General features: G+C 40.7%; 1 protein-coding gene across 1 annotated transcript in view; it reads right to left on the reverse strand.

Moving 5' to 3' along the window:
* The window catches only part of ADAMTS3 (ADAM metallopeptidase with thrombospondin type 1 motif 3), a 270,429-nt gene that overhangs the window by 233,738 nt on the left and 15,162 nt on the right, over positions 1-21,529 (reverse strand). Inside the window, 1 exon segment of the mRNA XM_047799019.1 lies at positions 16,507-16,913. Within this exon segment, the coding sequence (XP_047654975.1) occupies positions 16,507-16,913 (407 nt within the window).

Below are 21,529 nucleotides of genomic sequence, written 5' to 3' on the forward strand. Positions count from 1 at the left end.
TCACTACCTTGGGAGTTCCCATTGTGGCTCAGGGGGTTAAGAACCCGACTAGTATCCATGAGGATACAGGTTCGATCCCAGGCCTCGTTTAGTGGGTTAAGGATCTGGTGTTGCTGTGAGCTGTGGTGTAGGTTGCAGAGACGCCTCTGATCTGCCATTGCTGTGGCTGTGGTGTAGGCCAGCAGTTCCATCTCCAATTCAACCCCTAGCCTGGGAACTTCCATAAGCCACAGGTGCGGCCCTAAAAAAGCAAAAAAAAAAAAAAAAAAAATTCCACTTACAGGAATATAAAATATTCTGGGAGTTACCAAGAGACACAAAAGTTGGAAAAACTAGTGCTTGTCTAAAAGAAGTCAAACAATCCAAGAAACCGAAGTGCGGCTTTCTGTACTTGGCTTGAGAACCTTTCTTACGTTCCATCAAGGAGAAACCACGGAAAGAAATGAAAGCCTACAAGGCAGGGTTCTGGGTACCGAAAGGCAAGGAAGGAGGGGGACTCTGCACAGAAGAATCATTTATTTAATTAAAGTTCATGAACCCTGGGAGGTGATTGTGAGCAGACTGCAGTGCAGTGACATGGAACTTAAGTACTGTCTTCACCCATTCAGTACCTCACCACATAGCTAGTGGGCACTTACGATTATCAGGCACAGTGCCTGCTTCTGTGGATACAGGAAGAAGCATTACAGACATAGTTCCAACTCTCACTCGCAGTTTCCAGTGTAGGGGGGGGAAAGCATTAACCAGTGCTGATCGCAGTGTGTGATCAGTGCTCAGCAAGAAGAACCATAGGCGACTGCACTACCAACCTTGACTAGAAAGTAAATATGTTTATTTTCTCCCAAGGAATTAGTCCAAAGTATAACAGTTTTATAATGCCTTTTTAAAAGTTTTATTTTATTTTTTTGGCAACACCTTGCCATGCTGATTTGTATCTGTTTCTGATGCCTAACAGGAGTAAATTCATTTAACAGACAACTCTACCTCTACTAAGGTACTGAACTCAAGTGTGGGCTTGGATCTAAATGATGTTGCCCCTTCACTATAGCTCATATGTGAAAGAAGAGGAAATGGAAAACCAGAAGGAAGGAAGGAAAGAAGGAAGGAAGAAAGAAAGAAGGAAGGAAGAAAACTTAGTCATGAATACTACAGCATTAAAACACTATTCGGGAAGATGAAATTGATTTATAAGAAATCAGGAATCTCAGACTTTCAAGTTCATAGCACTCCCTTCATCTGCGCAAGTTACACACTGGGAAATCTAAACACATCAAGGAAACGTCTAGTACGTACCTTTCAGAAATGGTGATCAGGAGCTCCCACTGTAGCTCAGTGGTTAAGGAACCTGACAAGTATCCATGAGGACACGGGTTCTGTCCCTGGCCTCGCTCAGTGGGTTAAGGATCTGGCCTTGCTGTGAGCTGTGGTGTAGGCTGCAGATACAGATCAGATCCTGCATTGCTGTGGCTGTGGTGTAGGCCAGCAGCTACAGCTCTAATTTGACCCTTAGCCTGGGAACCTCCATGTGCCATGGGTATGGCCCTAAAAAAAAAAAGAATGACAAAAAAATGATGTTTGATCCCCATTCCAATACTCAGACCATTCAACCAGTCACTATTGACTCACTGAGCATACACTGTGTGCCCAACATCATTAAAGACCCAGAAGAAAGAGCCCTCGTCCTCAATAGAGAGTCCCTCAACAATGAATATAAAAAAATAAATTCAAGATAAATTTGAGATGACAGTAATAGCTACAAATAAGATTAAAAACACTAACAATGCAGAGTGACAAAACTTTCTGCTTTAGCTAGAATGGCCAAAAAATCCTTTTATGAGGAAATGGAATTTCAGTTAACACCCAAATGATGAGTAGGAACCTCTATTTAAGGATCTAGAAAAGAATGTTCTGAGCTGAAGAAACAGCATTTTCAAAAGGCCAGAGACAGAAAAAAAATGGATTTGAAATTCAAAGGGAAGAGGGAGGGGCCGAATGTAGTCAACAAGAGAATGATGTCAGAGAAGTACGCCAAGACCAGAGCCTGTAACGCAGCGGTCCTGGGAATGTGTGTTTTCAGGCTCCTCTACAGACCTATGGAGTCAGAAACCCCAAAGCAGCATCTGGAAATCTACACTTTAACGAGCTCTCCATGGAATTCTCATGCCCACAAGGTTAGAAGCCTCTTGGAGAGAACGATGATCTCCAACCTGCATATCAGAAGCAACTAGAGCAGCACATAGTCTACTCACCTGAACCTGACCTCTGACCAAAGGAATCTGTTATCTCTGGGGTGGGGCGGGGATTAGGCATCAGTATTTTTTTTTTTAATTAAAGATAAAATTTTATTATAGTTGAGTTACAATGTTCCTTCCATTGCTTCTGCACAGCAAAGTGACCCAGTCATAGACACACACACACACACACACACACGCATTTTTTTTTTCAGACTCTCTTCCATCATATTCTAACCCAAGAGGTTGAACATAATTCCCTGGGCTGGACATTAGGATCCCATTACTTCTCCATTCTAAGTGTAATAGCATCTGTGTTTTTTTAAAAGCACTTTAGGTGATTATGAGACAAAATGGTTATGAAAACCACTGACATAAGGGTCTTAAAAGTCAAGTAAAAAGTCTGAATCTTAATGAGAAGTCACTGAAGGCTTTTCAACAGAGAAAACGCTCATCAATTTTAGAAACTTTGATGTGAACTTCTATGGGAAAGACAAAGAGAAACAAAAATGGACCAAAAAAAAAAGAGGGCATCACTGTAGCATCAAGGAAGAGATGATAGTGGTTTAAACCAGGTTGGAGCATTGGAGATTTCATATGTAAATTCAGATCATATTTTACAGAACAACTGCAAATTTTCTGTATCAATTTTATAAAAGAGACGAGGGAAAAAAGATGAGTCTAGCATAAGCCTAGGCTTTTGGCCTGAGAATCAGGGCGTGGACCTCTGTTCTTGGAGGAAATCATTCGAGGCGGGGGCTGTCAAAGGATGCCCTTCAACCCTGTTACATTTGAGATGCGCCTGACCTCCGGGCAGAGAAGCTGACTGAGCAGCAGGATACACACAGGCCACGGCCCAGGGAGAGGTCAGGGCAGGCCCATGGAACCATTTCGGCTCGGTGGTATTTGCAGCCATACAATCACATGAGAGCATCGAGGCTGAGAGCGTACATGCAGCTCAGGGGAGCACTGATGTACCAACAGAGTATAGCATTGACTCCAGAGAGCCCCAAAGTGTGATAGCCCCAGACTGTGAGAGCACAGGACAACTGAAGAGCTCACCGGTCTCCATGTCACCCATGGCACCGTCCCACCACCAGCTGTTGGAAGCAAAGTGACTTTAGAAACGTGCAAGCACTCTTTAGTGGCTGTGGCTACTGAAGACATTAAAATGAGGCTGCCTTTCAAAGCTCCACCTACCATCGGGAAGTCTTTGCATGAATCAAAAGAGGAATCCAAGGATCAGACACATTAATGGTTTGTCCAAGTGTACAGTTTCTGTGTTCTGCCAGAACTTGGCCTGGGGAGATGGCGCTCACCAGTGCCTCCAAGTACATGGAGCCTCCCGGCACGGGCCCAGGAGAGGAAGCCGTGACTGTGCACAGTGAAGCCCATCTGGGACTGACAGTCTGAGTCAAACTGGCCGGGATGCTGACTGCGCAGTGGGCAAGGGCCAAGACAGAATTACAGATCAAAGAAAAAAGTTCAAATCCCTTACTGGAGAAAGCAGGACATCTGGGAAAAGCCAGTACCCAACATCATCGGACACCCACAAGAAGCCGAGAGTTGAGTTATGGTTTCTGGCACTAACTGAAAACGTGTTAGAGATGTAAACTTTCAGGTCCCTCCAGAGACCTCCTAAATCAGAAACTCCAAGGTGGCCTCTGGCAAGCTATGGGTTTTTTTGTTGTTACTGTTATTTGTTTGTTTTGTCTTTTTAGGGTCACGCCCATGGCATATGGAAGTTCCCAGGCTAGGGGTCGAATCAGATCTATAGCCTCCAGCCTACACCACAGCCACAGCAATGCAGGATCCAAGCCACATCTGCGACCCACACCACAGCTCTCGGCAACGCCAGATCCTTAACCCACTGAACGAGGTCAGGGATCAAACCTGCATCCTCATGGATACTAGTCAAATTTGTTTCCACTGAGCCATGACGGGAACTCCACAAATTATGTTTTAAAACGCCCTCAAGATGAAAAAATAAAAACCATTTTAATATTTAAAAAAAAAGAAAAAAACAAAATAATAAAATAAAGCGTAAAAATAAATAAATAAATAAAAAGCCCTGGAGGACAGCCTACTGTACATGAAGGTTAGAGGGTCCCTGGAGAGAACAATGATTCTCAACTTCGATAACATGTTCCTTGAATGCAACCTAGGAGGAACTCTCCCAGGGAACAGCCACATCAAAAGAGCTGGCACAACATTCCTGGGTTGAGGTAACTCCTCCTCCAGCACATCCAAGGGAAAGTTCCTTCTGCTTGTAATAGTTTAAAAACTATAAGTACATTTCTCTTTCTCTCTGTATCTACACACATAGATGTATATGCATGTAGGTAGACAGATTGATTTCTCCCACACTGATTACTTCAGTATTTCATTAGGAGTCAAGCTGTAACATCTCCCCAAACTGTAACAGTAGTTAGGTACTTTGGAGCCTTCAAAAAGGCAGGATTCATAGTAGATGGATTTAAAAAAAAAAAAAAAGCATTGTTAGAAAGTAATAAGCATGTCTCAAAAGTAGCACCCATACTTGCAATTTCCACTGCAAACCATGATTAATGAATTATGGTCACTTTGTTGCCTGGACTTCTTCCTTGGCCAGGAATGCACTGTCCAGAAGGATAAATACAACCCAGACTTAGTTACAGAGTCAGAGAACATCAGTTCTAAGGAGGACTCTCAGGAAGCTTGTCGTCAGCAGTTTCCCTACTTTTAGACTGCTGGGCTCCTAGGGAAGAGAGGAGGCAATGTGGAGACCTGGGAATGATGGTCACTGTGTCATAAGGCTGAACAGAAAGGTGCCAACCTGTGAATAATTTAATCTTTTTATTGGAAAGGAGAGTCAACCAGTATATACAGAGAGCACTTTGTTCTCACTGGGAACTTTGACCAGAAATTGCGCATACTTTTAATTTTTGACAGATTAGTAAAAAGATTAATGTCTTAATAGTTCATCTGGTTTAAAAAAATAGTTCTAAATATAGGGTCTAATAGGTATAACAAAAAGGAATCACTGATTTATTTCGAACCCCTAATTTTTAAGTATGGGGAAGAGTAATAAGGCAGTTTCATGACTACAGTCCAAATTTTAAGACATTCTCATAAGTTAACATGTTTTTAAAAATTTTCCAAGCATAGCATATTAAAAAAAAAAAAAAAAAAGGGACTCTCCCTGAAAATTTTAGATTAATGGTTAGGGTCTAGAACCAATATAATAGGCTCAGACACTTTCCTCATCAATATGGCGAAGTCTTGGTGTGACTCCCTAGTTAAAGCCAAAGGTGACAATGACATGAAGCTGACCAAATAGAAACAGAGAGCTCAGATCGACCTAATTTTATCTGGGCCCACATCACTATGCTTGGTCGGCTTTCTTGTCCTGGCAGCCAGGTAACACCATCCTCAGAGCCAGGTATACAAAATAAAGGACTATATGAAGCCAGGCAGGAAAGCACGAAATACTGGCACCCTATAAGCAAGATCAAATATCCTGTGAGCCCAAAGGAACTATTACCTAAGATTCCAATCATTATGTTTAAAGCATCATGTTTCACAGATAATGCGAAATAAAACGTTTCCCACTGTGTTTGGGTTGCTAACATTTGCAGAATCTCTCACTAAGTGCTGTTCTTCATTTTCTTGTGGGCTTTTACAAGCTCAGACTGGGTCCCCCTGTGTTCATGTGACACCCAAGGATCTAACAGCACAGTCCTCTCAATCTGTAAAGATCTTCCAGCCCTAGGGACATCACTGGACAGAAGCAGGCCTTCCAGAAATCTCTTATGCTTTAAATGGAGGTTGGAAAGTCCTACTAGTTAATCAGAAAGCTCGTCAACACCCCAAAAGTCTACTTTGATAATGCCATTTAAGTCCAAAAACACATTTTCTCATAGTTGGAGGCCCAGACCCGTCCTGTCACTTTTATCCCATCCCCTACAATTGCCTTCATAGACCTGTAGAAAATGTGTGTAGTTTTTTTGTTTTTTTTTAATGAAAGATTCTAGACTGGAAAATAATAGATATAAGACAGCATATTAACTACCACCACCAAATAAAATGAGCTACTATTCAACCCCTAGTCTTGGGGAACCTCCATATGCTGCAGGAGCAGCCCTAAAAAAAAAAGGCAAAAATAAATAAATAAATACTTAATAAATAAAGTAGGCAGACTTCGAATTCCCTGTCTAAAATAAGAAAATTTAAACATTTGGTATTTTTCTAAACATTTATTTTCAAAAGAGTTGATTAATTTTTGAGCAATGTTAGACCACATTAAAATATCAAGGGATCATCATTGCCCTTATGGTGGTTCAATGGTCTGTCCCTTGATAATAGGTTCAAATTTTCCATAATTATAACACATTTCTAAAATTCTAGTTTACTGATTGAAGAAATAGGAATATATGATTGCACAGATGTCTAACTCCAGAGTTGGTAATACTAAAAAGAAAAGGACATTATGTAACTTGATGGGTTTTGAAAAACACTGGCTTGTTATAGCTTACTTTTATAAAATGTTTAGAAGAAAAAGAAAATCATGGACTTGGAGAATAGACTTGTGGTTGCCAAGGGGGAGGGGGAGGAAGTGGGGGTGGTTGGGGAGCTTGGGGTTAACAGACACAAACTATTGCCTTTGGAATGGATTAGCAATGAGATCCTGCTGTAACACTGGCAACTATGTCTAGTCACTTACAATGGAGCATGATAATGTGAGAAAAATAGAATGTGTACATGTGTGTAACTGGGTCACCATGCTGTACAGTAGAAAAAAAAATTTTAGTGGGGAAATAACTATTAAAAAATAATAATACAGACTTAGAAAAAATAAAGGTATTCAAAGCTTTTTCTACTATGACAAAAAAAGAAGATATTCAATTTAGACGTTTTGTAGTGACAATAATCAATAAACACTGATGAAGAGGAACCATGGCCAAACTATTTAGAATTATGAAACTTTGGAAGAATTGAATTTGGTAAGATGTGAGTGCCATTGATGACATTAGTCAAACTTTGTAAAGTAGGTGGTTGAGGAAAATGGTTCCCTTGGGGAGCAGGCATGGTGTTGGTTTTGAATCAGACAAACCTGGACTTTACTTCCGGTTCTGCCACCTGCCAGCCTTGTGAGCCTAAACGTTTAAGTTGTTTAACCTTTTGAAAGTCTCTTTCCTTTAGAGAAGTGGGTAAAGGAATGCTTCTTAGGTCGAGTTCTTCACCAAGGGTTAATGCATCGTTCACACAGCCTGGCTCTGGGAAGTTCATGACTATTACTACCATCTCTTTCTTTCTTTTCCCATTTGTTATAATTATTTGTCCTCGATACTTTGTGGTTAACAATAGTAACAATAATGACTAAGTTTGCAAAATAAAACATCCTGCAGTTACCAAATCAGCCTGTGACCTCACTTGCGGAAAACACAGTCTTCTATGAAATGAATACTCTGGTGAAAATCCTGTAATTTTCAGATCACCTGCTGCACCTGATGTGGGGCTCCTTTAAGATCTGTGCTGTCCTGAAACAGGATGGGGAAGTCACTACTTTTCATCTTATTTATGTAGAGCTCTGCCATATATAAAGTTCTTACTTAGGTTCTACTTAGAAATATGAAGTGAAATTGTCTTGTTCCACTTACTAGATTCTTCAGAATTAACAAAGGGATAGTAACCGTGATTGACCTCTTATTATGATTATAACACTTCAGCACTGGGCAGCTGACCACTCAATCAGTGCACCACACAGCAACTACTTCTGCTTTAGGAAACATTTAGTGGTGTGGTATAACCCATACTCTGGCTGGAATGGAATTAATGAGGCATAAGTCATAATTTTAACATTCCTCTCAGGCTTTTCGTTTTGGCCAGATATTTTAAAAGATGAATCTCAGAGTGAGACATTTTGCAGATAGTGATAAAAGCATTCTGTGGTATATACTGTTGTTCAGAATCTTATTTTCATATCTTGTTTATTTCATGTCTCTTTTATTTGGATACTAGTCGGGTTCATTAACCACTGAGCCACAATGGGAACTCCTAAGCCTCCTTCTGTGGCTGCAATTTCATCCATCTGAAATGTTCTCCTTACTTTCTTACTATATTTACAATATGTTCCTGTCAGTTACTCCTTTCTATTATCTAAGGAGTATTTATGGTATAGTTTTAGTGATTTTTGTTTACAGCATAAAGAACAATTGGATCAACTTTACGTCTCTCAAAAAACTAGACACACAGGAATAACCTTGTCAATAAATGAGTTGATTTCAATATTAAATCCCACTTTATGTCATTTATAGTATCTACTATACATATATGTGTGTGTGTGTGTAAATATATATAAATATATATGCATACATATATATTTATATATGCACATATGCACACATACATATTAAAACAAACATAGAAAAGGCAGAGAAAATCAATGTTTAACGAAATGCTTTAATTTAAAGACCAGTGACAAAATTTGTTGTTTGGTCTTTAGTGTTGGTGGGAGAGCTGAATTGGCACTTAGGTCTGTTGACAACAAAGTGGTTCTATTACCCCAAGCTACTTAAGTATGTTCTTTACAGTGTGAATGGTTGACAGGGAGGCCATGACATGAATTAACTTGCTTATTTTTAACACTGCTAGAAGTATAGAGAGATTAATCAGAAATACAATTGAAAGGGGAGATTTTATTTTATTATTGTTACTCTGTAACAGTGAAATTGAAAAAAAATTTGGAAAAAATATCAACTGTTGTTTTTATTAAAATAGGCAGACTTTGGAATTCCCATTGTGGCACAGCAGAAATGAATCTGACTAGGGACCATGAGGTTGTGGATTCAATCTCTAGGTTAAGGATCTGGCGTTGTCATGAGCTGTGGTATAGATGGCAGAGGCAGGTTGGATCTTGCATTGCTGTGACTGTGGTATAGGCCGGCAGCTACAGCTGTGATTCGACCCCTGGCCTGGGAACCTCCATATGCTGGACAAAAAGACAAAAGAAAATAGACAAAAAGACAAAAGAAAAAAAAAATTAGGAGGTTTACCAAATAAGGCACTTAATTCACCAAACTTGAAAGGCTGAAAGACCCAGATGATGGGAGAACTCAGACTTTTCAAAATCAACTTTAATAACCCTCTCAGATAAAATTTGGGGAACAAATTATAGAAAAAAAATTACTGAGAAAAATATCTCCTTAAACTTCAAAGATCTAATGTTAAAAATGTAATAAATAAATAAACAAAAATTTAGAGAAAAAGGCCCCATGACTTCAGCAAAACTTTTCTATGAAGAAAAGCAACACAACTGAGGCACATGAACCCTGAATGCCCAGCAAGCCTGCCAGCACCAACCACACAGGGACTGAATTTGGCTTCAATATGTATCTCTAGGATTCATTCTCCTTTTTTTTTTTTTTTCCTCTCTCTCACTCCGTTTTGTATCATATTGCTCCTATATTCAGGTAAATACTGACCAAGACTAAATTTGGCTCTCCCGTATATTCATTATAAAAGTTACAGAGTTCATAAAATCAACTTACCCCATCCCCCTTCGTTTTTATGGCCATCGCAAAGGTCCCCCGCTTTCCTCGGCGGCCCCTCCTCCTCCCCATCCCAGCCTCTGCCATCATCAGTGATCACTAACATAAAGCGTTATCTTTTCAACTGTCTGGTATCACAGACATTGCTTTCTCCAGGAAGCCTTCTCCCATCCTTCCTGGAATAAATAATCTTTCCATCACTGAGATGCTCACATTTCACCTATCCTAGTCTTGGAGCATTTAAAACATTCTGCCTTGTACTTTGGTTGTGCTTTTGAATATCTTATTTCCAAGGACTCTTGGAAAGCAGGGGTTATGCCTGGCTGACCTCAGTACTCCCCGCCAGCAATCAGTCTCGTCTTTGCATATCCTAGCGCTTCAAAATGCTTTATTAACTCGATTGGTATTCCTAGAGGCAAAGATTATGAAGTCAAACAAATGACAGTTTTTGCCGTTGAGAACCCAGAGGCTGGGTTTATTTGCAAGAACTCTGTGACCTCAAAGCCTGATTATGCACAACAGCATCATAGCAGTACCCTGCTGTGCTTCTGTTCCTGTTTTAATGATAGTTTACCCAGAAAAAGATGTTAAAGATGTGGTTAGCACTATTTTCACAGTTCTTAGAGCATTTCTTGATATGCTCTATAAAATCTATATTTGAGTTATAATGAAGTCCTAGTTGTATGGCACTGAGAACAATAGGAAGCATTACATCCTGGGACAACAGAGAAAAACAAAGTACATCCCCCCCCACTTTATAGTCTGTTCTTCCATTCCTATACAAAGAAAAATGTGTAATATCACGTTTACTTTTTTCCCTATGTTTACCTCATCTTTAAACTCAATCTAAAAACTTAATATGACTATATCAAAGTTATGGTATATAACTATACCAAAGTTAGAGAAGATAATGGGAAATAAACCATTATCAAATTGATGTAAATCTAATCATAAGGCGAACAAGCGGTACTCATAACCATGAATAGTTTAGATGAACTACAAAATAACAATCAAAAATAAATATTTTCGAAATTTGAAAACACTTTGACTTTTGTTTCACTTCCTACTTTCTTCCAAGCTCACATCCTTGGATATCTTTTCTATAAGATCAACTAAGTCACACAAGAGAAATATGGCCAAAAAATTTGGAAAAGGCTTGACATATGCATGATTCTGGGTTTCTACAAATTCGATGAGAAATGTGAAAATGATCGAGGACTTTGCCAAAACTTTCCTCTTCACCCAGATGAGCACAAACAGTCTGCCTATCTATCTGAGAAAGGAGTCAGGGTGGGAAATGTATCTACAGGCCCAGACCCAGCATAGGCAGGTACCACCCACAACTAGAGTTAATACTGTCAGCTCTCACAGGGCGGAATCTCAGGTAAGGACCAGCTAAGGCTGGTCATGGTACTGGTTCTCCCCCATTAGTTAAGCTGGGGGACCCATACCCATTTTCCCCCTTCAATTTATGGAAATTAAAGAGTATAAATTCTTTGTGCATCTTCTAATCCTGCAGTTGTCAAACAGCCTGGTGTTAGTGCCTAGAAGTGAAACAAGGTTTCAGTCCTTCGCTCCCCAGATCTACTAAGGTCTCTTAAATCAGCATGTAAACTATGAAGACACAAGTCTCCCTCTGTCTCATCAATAAAACACATGATACCTTCCATAGACATGTTCCACAGGAGAAAAAGCTGGGAGGTGCCTGGCTTTTAGCCATCAGGTTGGCCTCAAAAAAGCAGATGTTCAAATGTCAAGACCTAAAGATCAGTATCCACTATAAATAGCTACAGCTTTGTATCTATCTGTTTAGTATTAAACATTTCATTTACCAGACTGAGCTGTATTTGTAATCACTAGGCAAATGGTCCCAATCCCAGGCACACTGGCTCATACTACTTTTTAAAACAGACCTTTTTAAAAAGTGCCTCTGCAGCTGGACTTAACCGAAATAGGTATGGCAATAACATGTTCCCGAAGGCACCCTATACCAAAGCAAAAGTCTTAAGGCAAGGAAGTCTCATGGCTGTTTTCTTTGTAAATTTTCATTTATCCACAAAGACTTTCTGTGGCCCATGCCACAAATCTGAAAAGGGTATGGTGCCTCTGATACTAACCAGATGCAGTATCAGATATTTTAAAAAGGGGTTCTGCTTATGGTTCCCAAATTGTTAACCTCACGCTTCCAAGACCCTCTGCCCTAAAAGTGAAGAACCCCGTGAGATGCCTCAGGAGACAGAGATGTGGTCTGCACTGAGTACAAGGCAAGATGGAGAGAAACTGGGAAAAAGGGATCTCCCTTCCTGTGTTTTCCCCAGGCCTTTCCTGAGTCGAGCCATTTTACATATTATTTTATGAGCTAACCCCCAGTGATTTCATTTGGAGGAAGAATCCCAAATGTTAAAAAGTACTGAAAACTCCTGTCCTAGATAAACTCCTTTGATCATAAAATCAGCCCACAAGGAAATCACTGAGCTGGAGAACCCAAAAAGAGCCATCACCAGTCAGTTCTTCCACTCCCGATCAGTTTCTTCTGATGATAATCCAAGCGACTTACAGAGCAATATTGTTCTAGCAAGTCTAGAAAAATCCAGTTTCCTTATGCTATGAAGACATGACATAAAGCCTACTAACCAAATAACCCTTTATTTTGGCAACTTTGAAGACCACAAAGTATGATCATGAGCAGCCGCTATTCACAGGGGAGATGTAATGATGTTAAGGGCAATGCCAGGGCTCTGTGCAATAAAGTAAGCTGTTTTCACCTGGGATTCTCAGCCAGAAGCCGTCTTCCCACCCAGAAGTACGTGAAATGCCTGCCATCACCGTGACTCCCGACCATGGACTCTCACTTCAGATGCAGAAGAAGAGAGGTAAAGCATGGCAGCAGCCTCCAGCCAAAGACGGCTGGGGGCACATCTGCAGTTGACAAGCTGGGTTTATTACATGTTGCATGCAGCCAGAACGCTCACCAGAGGGAACCGGGAGCATCTCAGTAAGAGAGCTTTAGAAAGAACCTGTAAGCAGGATTTAGGCTTTGGTTGAGTAATTTGGAGAAGGGTTTAGAGAAGCAGGCTTTTTAAAAGTTGGATGCTGTCAGAAATCAAGGACCATCTCATGACTGAATATCATAACAATTCTCACCTATAAGCAGGGTAGACTAGAGCAGGCATAAAGCTGCAACTGGTGAAGAATTAGAAGTGACTCATTAAGGACAATCTTGCCAAAGAATAGGAAAAGGTCATGCTAGACAGGAACACATATTGTACTTGGTCGGACTGGGTGAGAATCATGGTCAACCCCTTCATGCAGAAGACTCTGGTGTTGATTTAAGAAACCCATGGAATAATATTTGCATTATTATGGCTACACATGTCTATATTACTTTCTAGACCATGGCTCCGGATATGTCACATAAGGCATTTTTCCTGATGCCTCCTCAATGATGGCCACGTTTAAAGTACCTTTCCTGTGATTATTTTATACAGTTACCCAGAATAAGTCGACTCTACTATTTCTGTCAAGTTTCGGATGTCCAGAGAAATAAAAACAGCTAAGCATTACTGCTTGGCTTTCAAACTATCTGGAGGTGAAAAAACTGTTTCTTTTCTTCCCAATTCGTCTTGGACTGATTGTAAAACACAAGAAAGACTAATCACTAGAAAAATTAAATGAAAAAAAAATATGTGAAATTATTATTATTATTAGGCCCAAAACAAATATAATTATTCTGTCAAACTGTCATAAGAGTTTCTTGATATAGTCTCCCTTTCTGTATGTACCTTGTCATAAACCTGAGTCTACAGACTTTGAGTAGCACTGTTTTTTTTTTTTAATTTAAATTAAAGCATTCTGTTTAATACCGATTAATCATGTCTCAGAGCACTGCCCATGTCAAACATACATAGTATGCCACAAAGTAGCAATAGAGGAAAAAAGAGGTAAGGAGTTTCACTCAGGGAGAAGGTTTGTGCTTAGAACCCTCCAGTTTCAGTGAGAATAAAGACCTATGGCTGCTCCCTGTGAGCAAGAGCTTCAAAGGACACAGGGAGAAAATCACATCATTGGAATCCCATCCTCACTCATCTAAAATGAACCGCTCCAGGGAAGGCTTTGCTGGCATTCGCCCCCAGAGCAGGAGACTTACCTTCATACTTGCTGGGCAGAGCTCATTATAAAAATACCATTGGTAGTTTCAGGCCTGGAGTGGCTGTGCTTTCTATGAGGACAGCTTGGATTTGATTATAATCCAAGAGCTTCCCAGGGCAATGGCTTTAGAGCCCTTCAGGTTAATCCTCAGTCATCTACGCTATGTCAGTATCCCTACTGCCCATTCTAAGGTCAAGAAGGTCAAACTTAAATCTCCATATAGCAAGTTAAAGGAACAAAAAGGGTTTAGGAATCAGCTAATCAGCCAAACTGTTGACACTGCCATCAAGTTTACCTCCTACTTCATCTCTGCTAAGGGGCTTATCCTGTCCAATGCAATTCTGCAATGTGAAGAACTTGTTCACAGACTGATGAAGGAGCCACCGCTGTTATCGCTTGAGTGTATTGATCTGCTCTCTATAGGCCTACTTCTCTTCCTGCTCTTCCTCCATAGCTGCTATGAGCTGCAAACTCTAGAAAAGGCTTCCGTTTCCATTACCCACATAGTCAGCACCGCCTGCTAGAGGCCAGACTCCACCTTTTTCCTGGATCAAGCTCAAGGCCAGGGCCACCTATGTCTGGTTTGAAACTCTGTCCCCATTCATAAAATCTCTCCAGAAGATATTTCCCTTTACCACAGTTTTTAAGTTAAACATGATTCCACTATGTGAGTGTGTGTGCATGTGTGTGTACATGTACATACATATATATCAGATATTTTGACACAAAATCTAGGGCAAATTTAACATCTTAGAGCTCCATGAGGATGGTTATTGTGATCATTCATTTCACCCTTTCACAATACCTAGAATACCAAAATATACTGATTGTTAAGTCAGGCTTAAAAATCACTATGATAACCCCATTAAAATAATTTCCTTGCCTTTTGCCTTCAAGTTTCAATCTTATATCCCAAACTTCAATCTTAACCAAAGAGAAAAAAAAGTACATATTTTTATGCTATAAAACTAAAAACAAGAATCAAAAAACCCTAAACTTGGTTTTACACTCAATATATTTTGCTTAGAAGTATTCTAAAACAGTACCTTTTTAAATAATGTATTTCCTTTTATATCTGATTAGTACTGAATTAAGCTTTCTTAGTGAATACTTTAAACTTAGTCTTCCAGAAAGTGCTTTCTTTCTATTTTTTTATTCAATGACTTAGTTAATTCAGATCTACTCAACTTTGTGTGGAATGAGAGGAATTTGAGAGATACCTTGTGTCTTCAAATCCCGGAACACGGTCCAGCATCAAATGAGACAGGGTGGAACATAAACTGATGAAGTCCAACTGGGAGACTTGGACCTGCCACGGGTACTCTATTTGGCTTTCTGTGCTGGCTTCTAAAACCCTACAGACCATCAAGAAGCAGTACAAGGAGTTCCCACTGTGGCACAGTAGGTTAAGGATCTGGTGTTGTCTCTGTAGTGGCTCAGATCCCTGCTGAGGGGCCGGTTTGGTCCTGGGTCCAGTGCCATGGGTTAAGGATCTAGCATTGCCACAACTGTGGCATAGGTCGCAGATGTAGCTCAGATTCAATCCCTGGCCCAGGAACCTCCATATGCCATGAGCATAACAACAACAAAAAAACAGGCAATATAAGACCCCCAAAATAAAGCCTACCACCACGAACTCATCAGCACTTGGTAAAACATATGGCATCATGACTCCTTTGGATTGTGCCTATGCCTAGAGGACAACAGCTGAAAATTCAAGGTATTGCTGGAGGAGCAGCCAAGGTAACTATAAGCAGGAATGTAAGGAACATTTTAAGACCTCCCAGAAGAGAGACAAAACAAAGAGAATTGCTCTGAACTCCCAAGAAACGGCAGCCTGGCAACCACAGAAGGAAAAATGGCTGTTCTTTTCGAACGAAGACTTAGAGTCAACCTGAATGGAAGAGGCATAAACATTGACATACTTTTCAAATAACAGCTGGAGATACAAGACAAATAAAAACACTTCACATCTTCCAAGCAATCATGTGAAGAAGGATCAGTTACCACTGGCCTCAACCACTAAACTAAAGAACAATATATGGATATCTTATTTAAAAATAAAGCAAAAGTGAATCAAAACCACCATATACAGAGAACTGCATCTCATGTTCATAAAGTAATTCTGAACAAATTCTGACAGAGGAGCTTCTCATTTCCCATTTTAACATTCTGCAGGGAAGCAAAATAATGCTTTTAAAATATTTCTTTAAGAAGATATCCAATGTTACCATATAAGAAGGGAAATAATATCATTTTGAATGAAGTTTTGCTTCTTGAGAAAGTTTCCAGAATGCTTTGAAAGAAATAAAACTCCTCAATGTAATGCACGTGAACATACAAGCAAAGAACACTACTTGGTTTCTTAGACTAATGTTGTCTTTGTGTCAAAATTAAGCCAAAGCAAAAAACAAAACAAAAAAACATTAAGCCAAAGCGCACATCTTTGATGGTAAAATGCTTTCTAATGCTTCTTCCTGAACTTAAAATATAAGAATGAGGCTTTCTTTCCACCTCTTCCTTCCAAAGCATGCTGAAGGCACGCTGCACTCCCAAACACCTGCAAACACACAGACACAAAAGGCAATGAGTCTTACCAGACCATCACAGTTGCTAATGGCAACAGAAGTTCCTGGAACGTCCATGATGTCACCAACATAAGCACAGTTAGTCTGCAAAGGCTCTGTTTTCCAGATTCTTTCTGAAGCCCTTCCTGGTTGATGATCATGAATGGGTTCAGTTAAATTCCCAGGCACCAGAGTTGTCTCATGCCACTCTACAACAGCACCGGGAGCCACCAGCTGAGTGTTGGGCTTTAGTCGCAGATGAAAATCTCTTCCAAATGCTGTGATGTTAAAGAACAATTGCTCAGAGTTGGAAGACACATCCCTCGTTGACCTCTTTTTGTGATTCGCAGAAAGAATATGGGAGAGATAGTGTCCTTCAAAATTTGTGCTGACTGGAGTCACCAGCTCATACTCTCTCTGTCTCTTTATTGGTAAATCTGTGGGGTGAAAAATAGAATTGTAGAACACTGTGCAAAAAGAGAACACAGGAGGACATAACACAGGCATCAAGTGCCCACCTCACAAGACCATACTTCAAATTGCATAATAAATATATTCCCGAGTCATCTCATAAGTAGTACATTGTGGGAATTCAAATCATTTCTCAAATGCGTTTAGGTAACTCTGTGTTGCATGAATCATTTTATTTTAATTTTTAAAAAGTTTACTTCGATGTGACTACTTATCTCATTTACATGTCTGAAAATATGCATGTATTAACTTTCCATAAACTGTATCTGGCTTGCTTTTAATCGAGATGTACTGCCAATTAATTTGACATTGACATAACTGATACCTGCTCCGAACTTTTAATAAAGTTGCTATTATGTAGAAGAAATTTTTTTCTGATGGTTTTAATGTTTTCCTTGTAAGAATCCTAGAATTTATGCCAATCGCAATAGTTACTTTGTGTTGCATCTACCATTTGTCTGTAATTTATTCACTGTAGCTGATGATGCTGTAGTTTATACCTATTTTTTCCATCAGAGCAGCCCTGATAATCATACTTCACAGGGGGGGAAACTGAGATTCAGGAGGGGTGGGTCCCAAGTCAAATAACTGTGACGCTCAGATATGACTCCAAGTCACACTCCAAAGCCCATACACTCACTCTGCCACATCACAGGATGTCCTGTAACCCATAGAACATTTTCAGAAAATGAGGAGAATGGTGTAAAAAAGAAGAAATAAGCATCTATAAATTGAGTGCACAAGTGTTGGCCAGTCAAGAGCAAACGGCACTGTCATTTTGCACCATATTCCTGACATGGGACAGACACTCATTTGTGTATGAATTCAATACTTGGATCCACTTTACACCACGGGTGGCCACTTACATGTTAAACTGAATTTCACAATTAGCACTTAATTCCCTAAATTTAGCCAAGTGTTATGTCTGCTAAAACGTAAACATCCTTGGGAAAGATAAGATGTTAAATGAACCATTTCTCCCTTAAAAGAAATTATTTTGAAGGCAGAAGGAAATGAGGATGGCAACAAGGATAAAGAAAGAACGTGTGGAAAGGAAACTGAGAACATGAATTTACAAGGTCTTCATCTTCATGATTCTAGCCTAAGACTAGTCCTGTAGTATAATAAAGTATCCTTAAAAAGTTGTATGACGGAGTTCCCGTCGTGGCACAGTGGTTAACGAATCCGACTAGGAACCATGAGGTTGTGGGTTCGGTCCCTGCCCTTGCTCAGTGGGTTAACGATCCGGCGTTGCCCTGAGCTGTGGTGTAGGTTGCAGACGCGGCTCGGATCCTGCGTTGCTGTGGCTCTGGCGTAGGCCGGGGGCTACAGCTCCGATTCGACCCCTAGCCTGGGAACCTCCGAAGTGGCCCAAAGAAATAGCAAAAAGACCAAAAAAAAAAAAAAGTTGTATGATTCACAAGTACTGCTCACCTCTCGGAAACTGCATGCATGTCACCTAATACATTAGAGTATGAGACCCACAGATGAACCTACAACCTAAGCCCTTAAAATATCAGATAAAGTCATGGTTTTCGTTATGTTCCTGCTTTTTAAACACCTCAAACAGCATGTAAAGTAGCAGGAGACAAATGAAGGTGTTTTGCTACTTGGAAATCCCTTGAGTGCATGTTTGTTATCATTACACCACGTATAACGACCAATGTATTTCAACCACACATCCCTCATTTTTAAATGCATCGAGCAAGGAACACGTTGTACATATGTCCTAGGCAGAGAAGGAGTGCGGACCATCACATCACAGAGCAAAGCTACATCCCTGGCTTCCACACTGAGAGCCAAGGCATCAGGATTCCTGCCTCATGGACCCCCATCACAGTCAGAGACCTACACAGGCACACAGATTTCATCTCCCTTAGAACCCAATCCATGGTGAATACGTGCATAAATTCTGGTTTAGAGAAAGAACATGAAACTTTAGGGAAGGAACTCAAGTGTCACAGAAGCAGAGTAACAGAGGGGACAGTCTCCGTGCAAGTGATAGCTTGGGCTCTTGGATGTGGACTGACCAAGCCACCCCAAATGAATTCCTTGAGGATGCGGAACCCGTTCAACTCAGCATTCCCAGTAGCCTCTAATACAAGATTTTGTAGCTGCCGGGGTCTCTGAGCAGCAGGACAAGTTACTATGTATAAGTTGGCCATGCAGGGCACCAAGAACCTCTGCTTTATCTATGCCACCCCACACACTGACCTCCACCCACGGCTGCACCAACAATCCCAGTTGTAACTCTTTCCTTAACCACCAGTTCACTCACTCAAGGGAGGAAAAGCAATGCTTCATTTTGATGTATGGATTCCCCGTCTTCACTGAGGGGAACTCCCACAATCAAAGTCTTAATCCGAATGTCTGGATTAAGTGACTGGAGAACTAGAAAACAGAAGGCGATTGCAGGGTGTCCCCTCCACACCCAAGAGGACACCCAGAGTTTCATGCTTACAGCACACCACACATCCTGGGTTCTCGGGGACGATTCCATTTTTCCACCGTCGGACAACATGTTCTGAATTTTTATTCAAAATCATGATGGTGGATTTCTATAGAGCTTTGTCTTCTCTAATGTTAAATAATCAATGATTCCTAAAAGGTACACATAAGAAACACTTCTGAAATTAAACTCCGAATGAGTCATTTTCCTGTTGGGAATGAAGGAAAAAGATGCACTTAGTCACCCTCAGTCCACCACCCACCCTGGACGGTGGTTAATGGAGCCGACAGAGGAACCACCTAGTCACCTGCCGTCTATTGCAGGATAAATACCAGGCACTGTGCCTTGTGCTTGAGAAAATACTTTCTCTAATCCTCACAATGGTCACAGTTGGTAGGTATCATGACCTTGTTAGGAGAAGGCCTGACGGGCAGCAAACAAGCAGCCAAAGCAAAATTTCAATTCTGATCATCTCGACGCTGAAGATCACACTCTCATTCACTGCAGAATAGATGGAACATCCTGCTGTCAATTTTTAGGTTAAGATTTGACTTAGAAAGGAAAAGTACCACAAGAAGGATGACGTCCTGCCAACATACAGCCAGCCAACCAATTTTGCCTCTAGTGTAGCTTCAAAACTTTTTGTAAAAGGCTCTTAAATTCTTGGTCTTGGGAAGAAAAATAAAGGGATAATGGTAAAGCTCAGGACTATCAAAAGTATTTAATTTCAGATTATCATGACATACGCAAACCAGTGCCCACATTCAGAACTGACACGTTTCACAGGCCCAAATACTGCTGCAAAGCAATACAGCCTGTGGTCAAGGAATAGACTATGGGGTCAGAAAATAGCAAGTTAAGTCAACACATGAACAAGTTCTTTATTTTTTCTTTAGGTTCAGTTGCCTCAGTTGTTAACTGGGGGTTAGTAACATTTCCAACTTCACAGGCTTGATAAGAAGTTTAAATGAGATTATGCAGTGGATTTAGTAAATATTATCTATTTTAACTTATGTGTAAATTTGCTACTTACTATTATAATGCTTGTGTGCAATTTTAAATTGTGAAATGATACAAATGTCAACTGGGATTGCTGAACGGCCACAGCAATAGGTATGTAAAGGTTTCTGTGAGTCCCAAGTTCCATAAGCGCAGAGAGCCGGGGCTGCTATAAAACCAGTTTTACAGTGTCTCAGAAGTGTGTCTCAGAAGTGTGTCTCAGAAGTGTGTCTCAGAAGTCGTGAATTTTCTCCAACCCACTGGCATCTGTGAAGACCTGGTCCATCTGCTCATGCTGGTGTGGATGCATTAACGGTGCTCTTACCTAAGAGCAACCCTCTACTGTGAACCACATACTAGCCCCTCTTCTTGTTCATGGCAAGGCAGCTTCTGCAGCTGTCCCCTCTCTCTCCTCATCAATTTTCCCATCACGAGTTCATTCCCACCAGCAAATAAATAAGCTGCTGTATTTCCTATCTTGACCAAAAACCTTGCTGTCACATCCAGCTCTCGCTAATTCCCCATTACTTCATTGCCCTTTAGAGCAAGACACTTCCAAAAATTTACTAGACTGGATATCTCCAATTCCTTTTTTTTTTTTTTTTTTTTTTTTGCTTTTGAGGGCCACACCTGCAGCGTATGGAAGTTCCCAGGCTAGGGGTTGACACAGAGCTACAGCTGCTGGCCTATACCACAGCCACAGCAATGCAGGATCCAAGCTGTGTCTGCGATCCTACACCACAGCTCACAGCAACGCCAGATCCCCGACCCACTGAGAGAGGCTGGGGATCGAACCCCGTATCCTCATGGATACTAGTCAGGCTTGTTTCTGCTGCACCACAATGGAAACTCCCCTCTCTTCCCATTCTTGTGCTTTCTTGAACCCACTCTTGTCAAGGTAATTAGGAATCCCCAGTGGCTGAAACTAATGGTCAAGACTCTATCTTCTTATTCGACCTGTTAGCAGCATCTGACTCTTGGTTTCTCTTTCCTTCTGGAAACACGTTCTTTCTTTAGCTTCCAGGAAACCATTCTCTTCTGGTTCCCCCTCTCCTCAGCGGTCTCCCCTTCTCACTCTTTGTCCTCACGCCCCTCTATGCCCATGACCTGTACACACTGCAGGACCTAAGCCAG

Source organism: Phacochoerus africanus, chromosome 10 (assembly GCF_016906955.1).
Source record: "Phacochoerus africanus isolate WHEZ1 chromosome 10, ROS_Pafr_v1, whole genome shotgun sequence".
In the NCBI taxonomy this organism is placed as follows: Eukaryota; Metazoa; Chordata; class Mammalia; order Artiodactyla; family Suidae; genus Phacochoerus; species Phacochoerus africanus.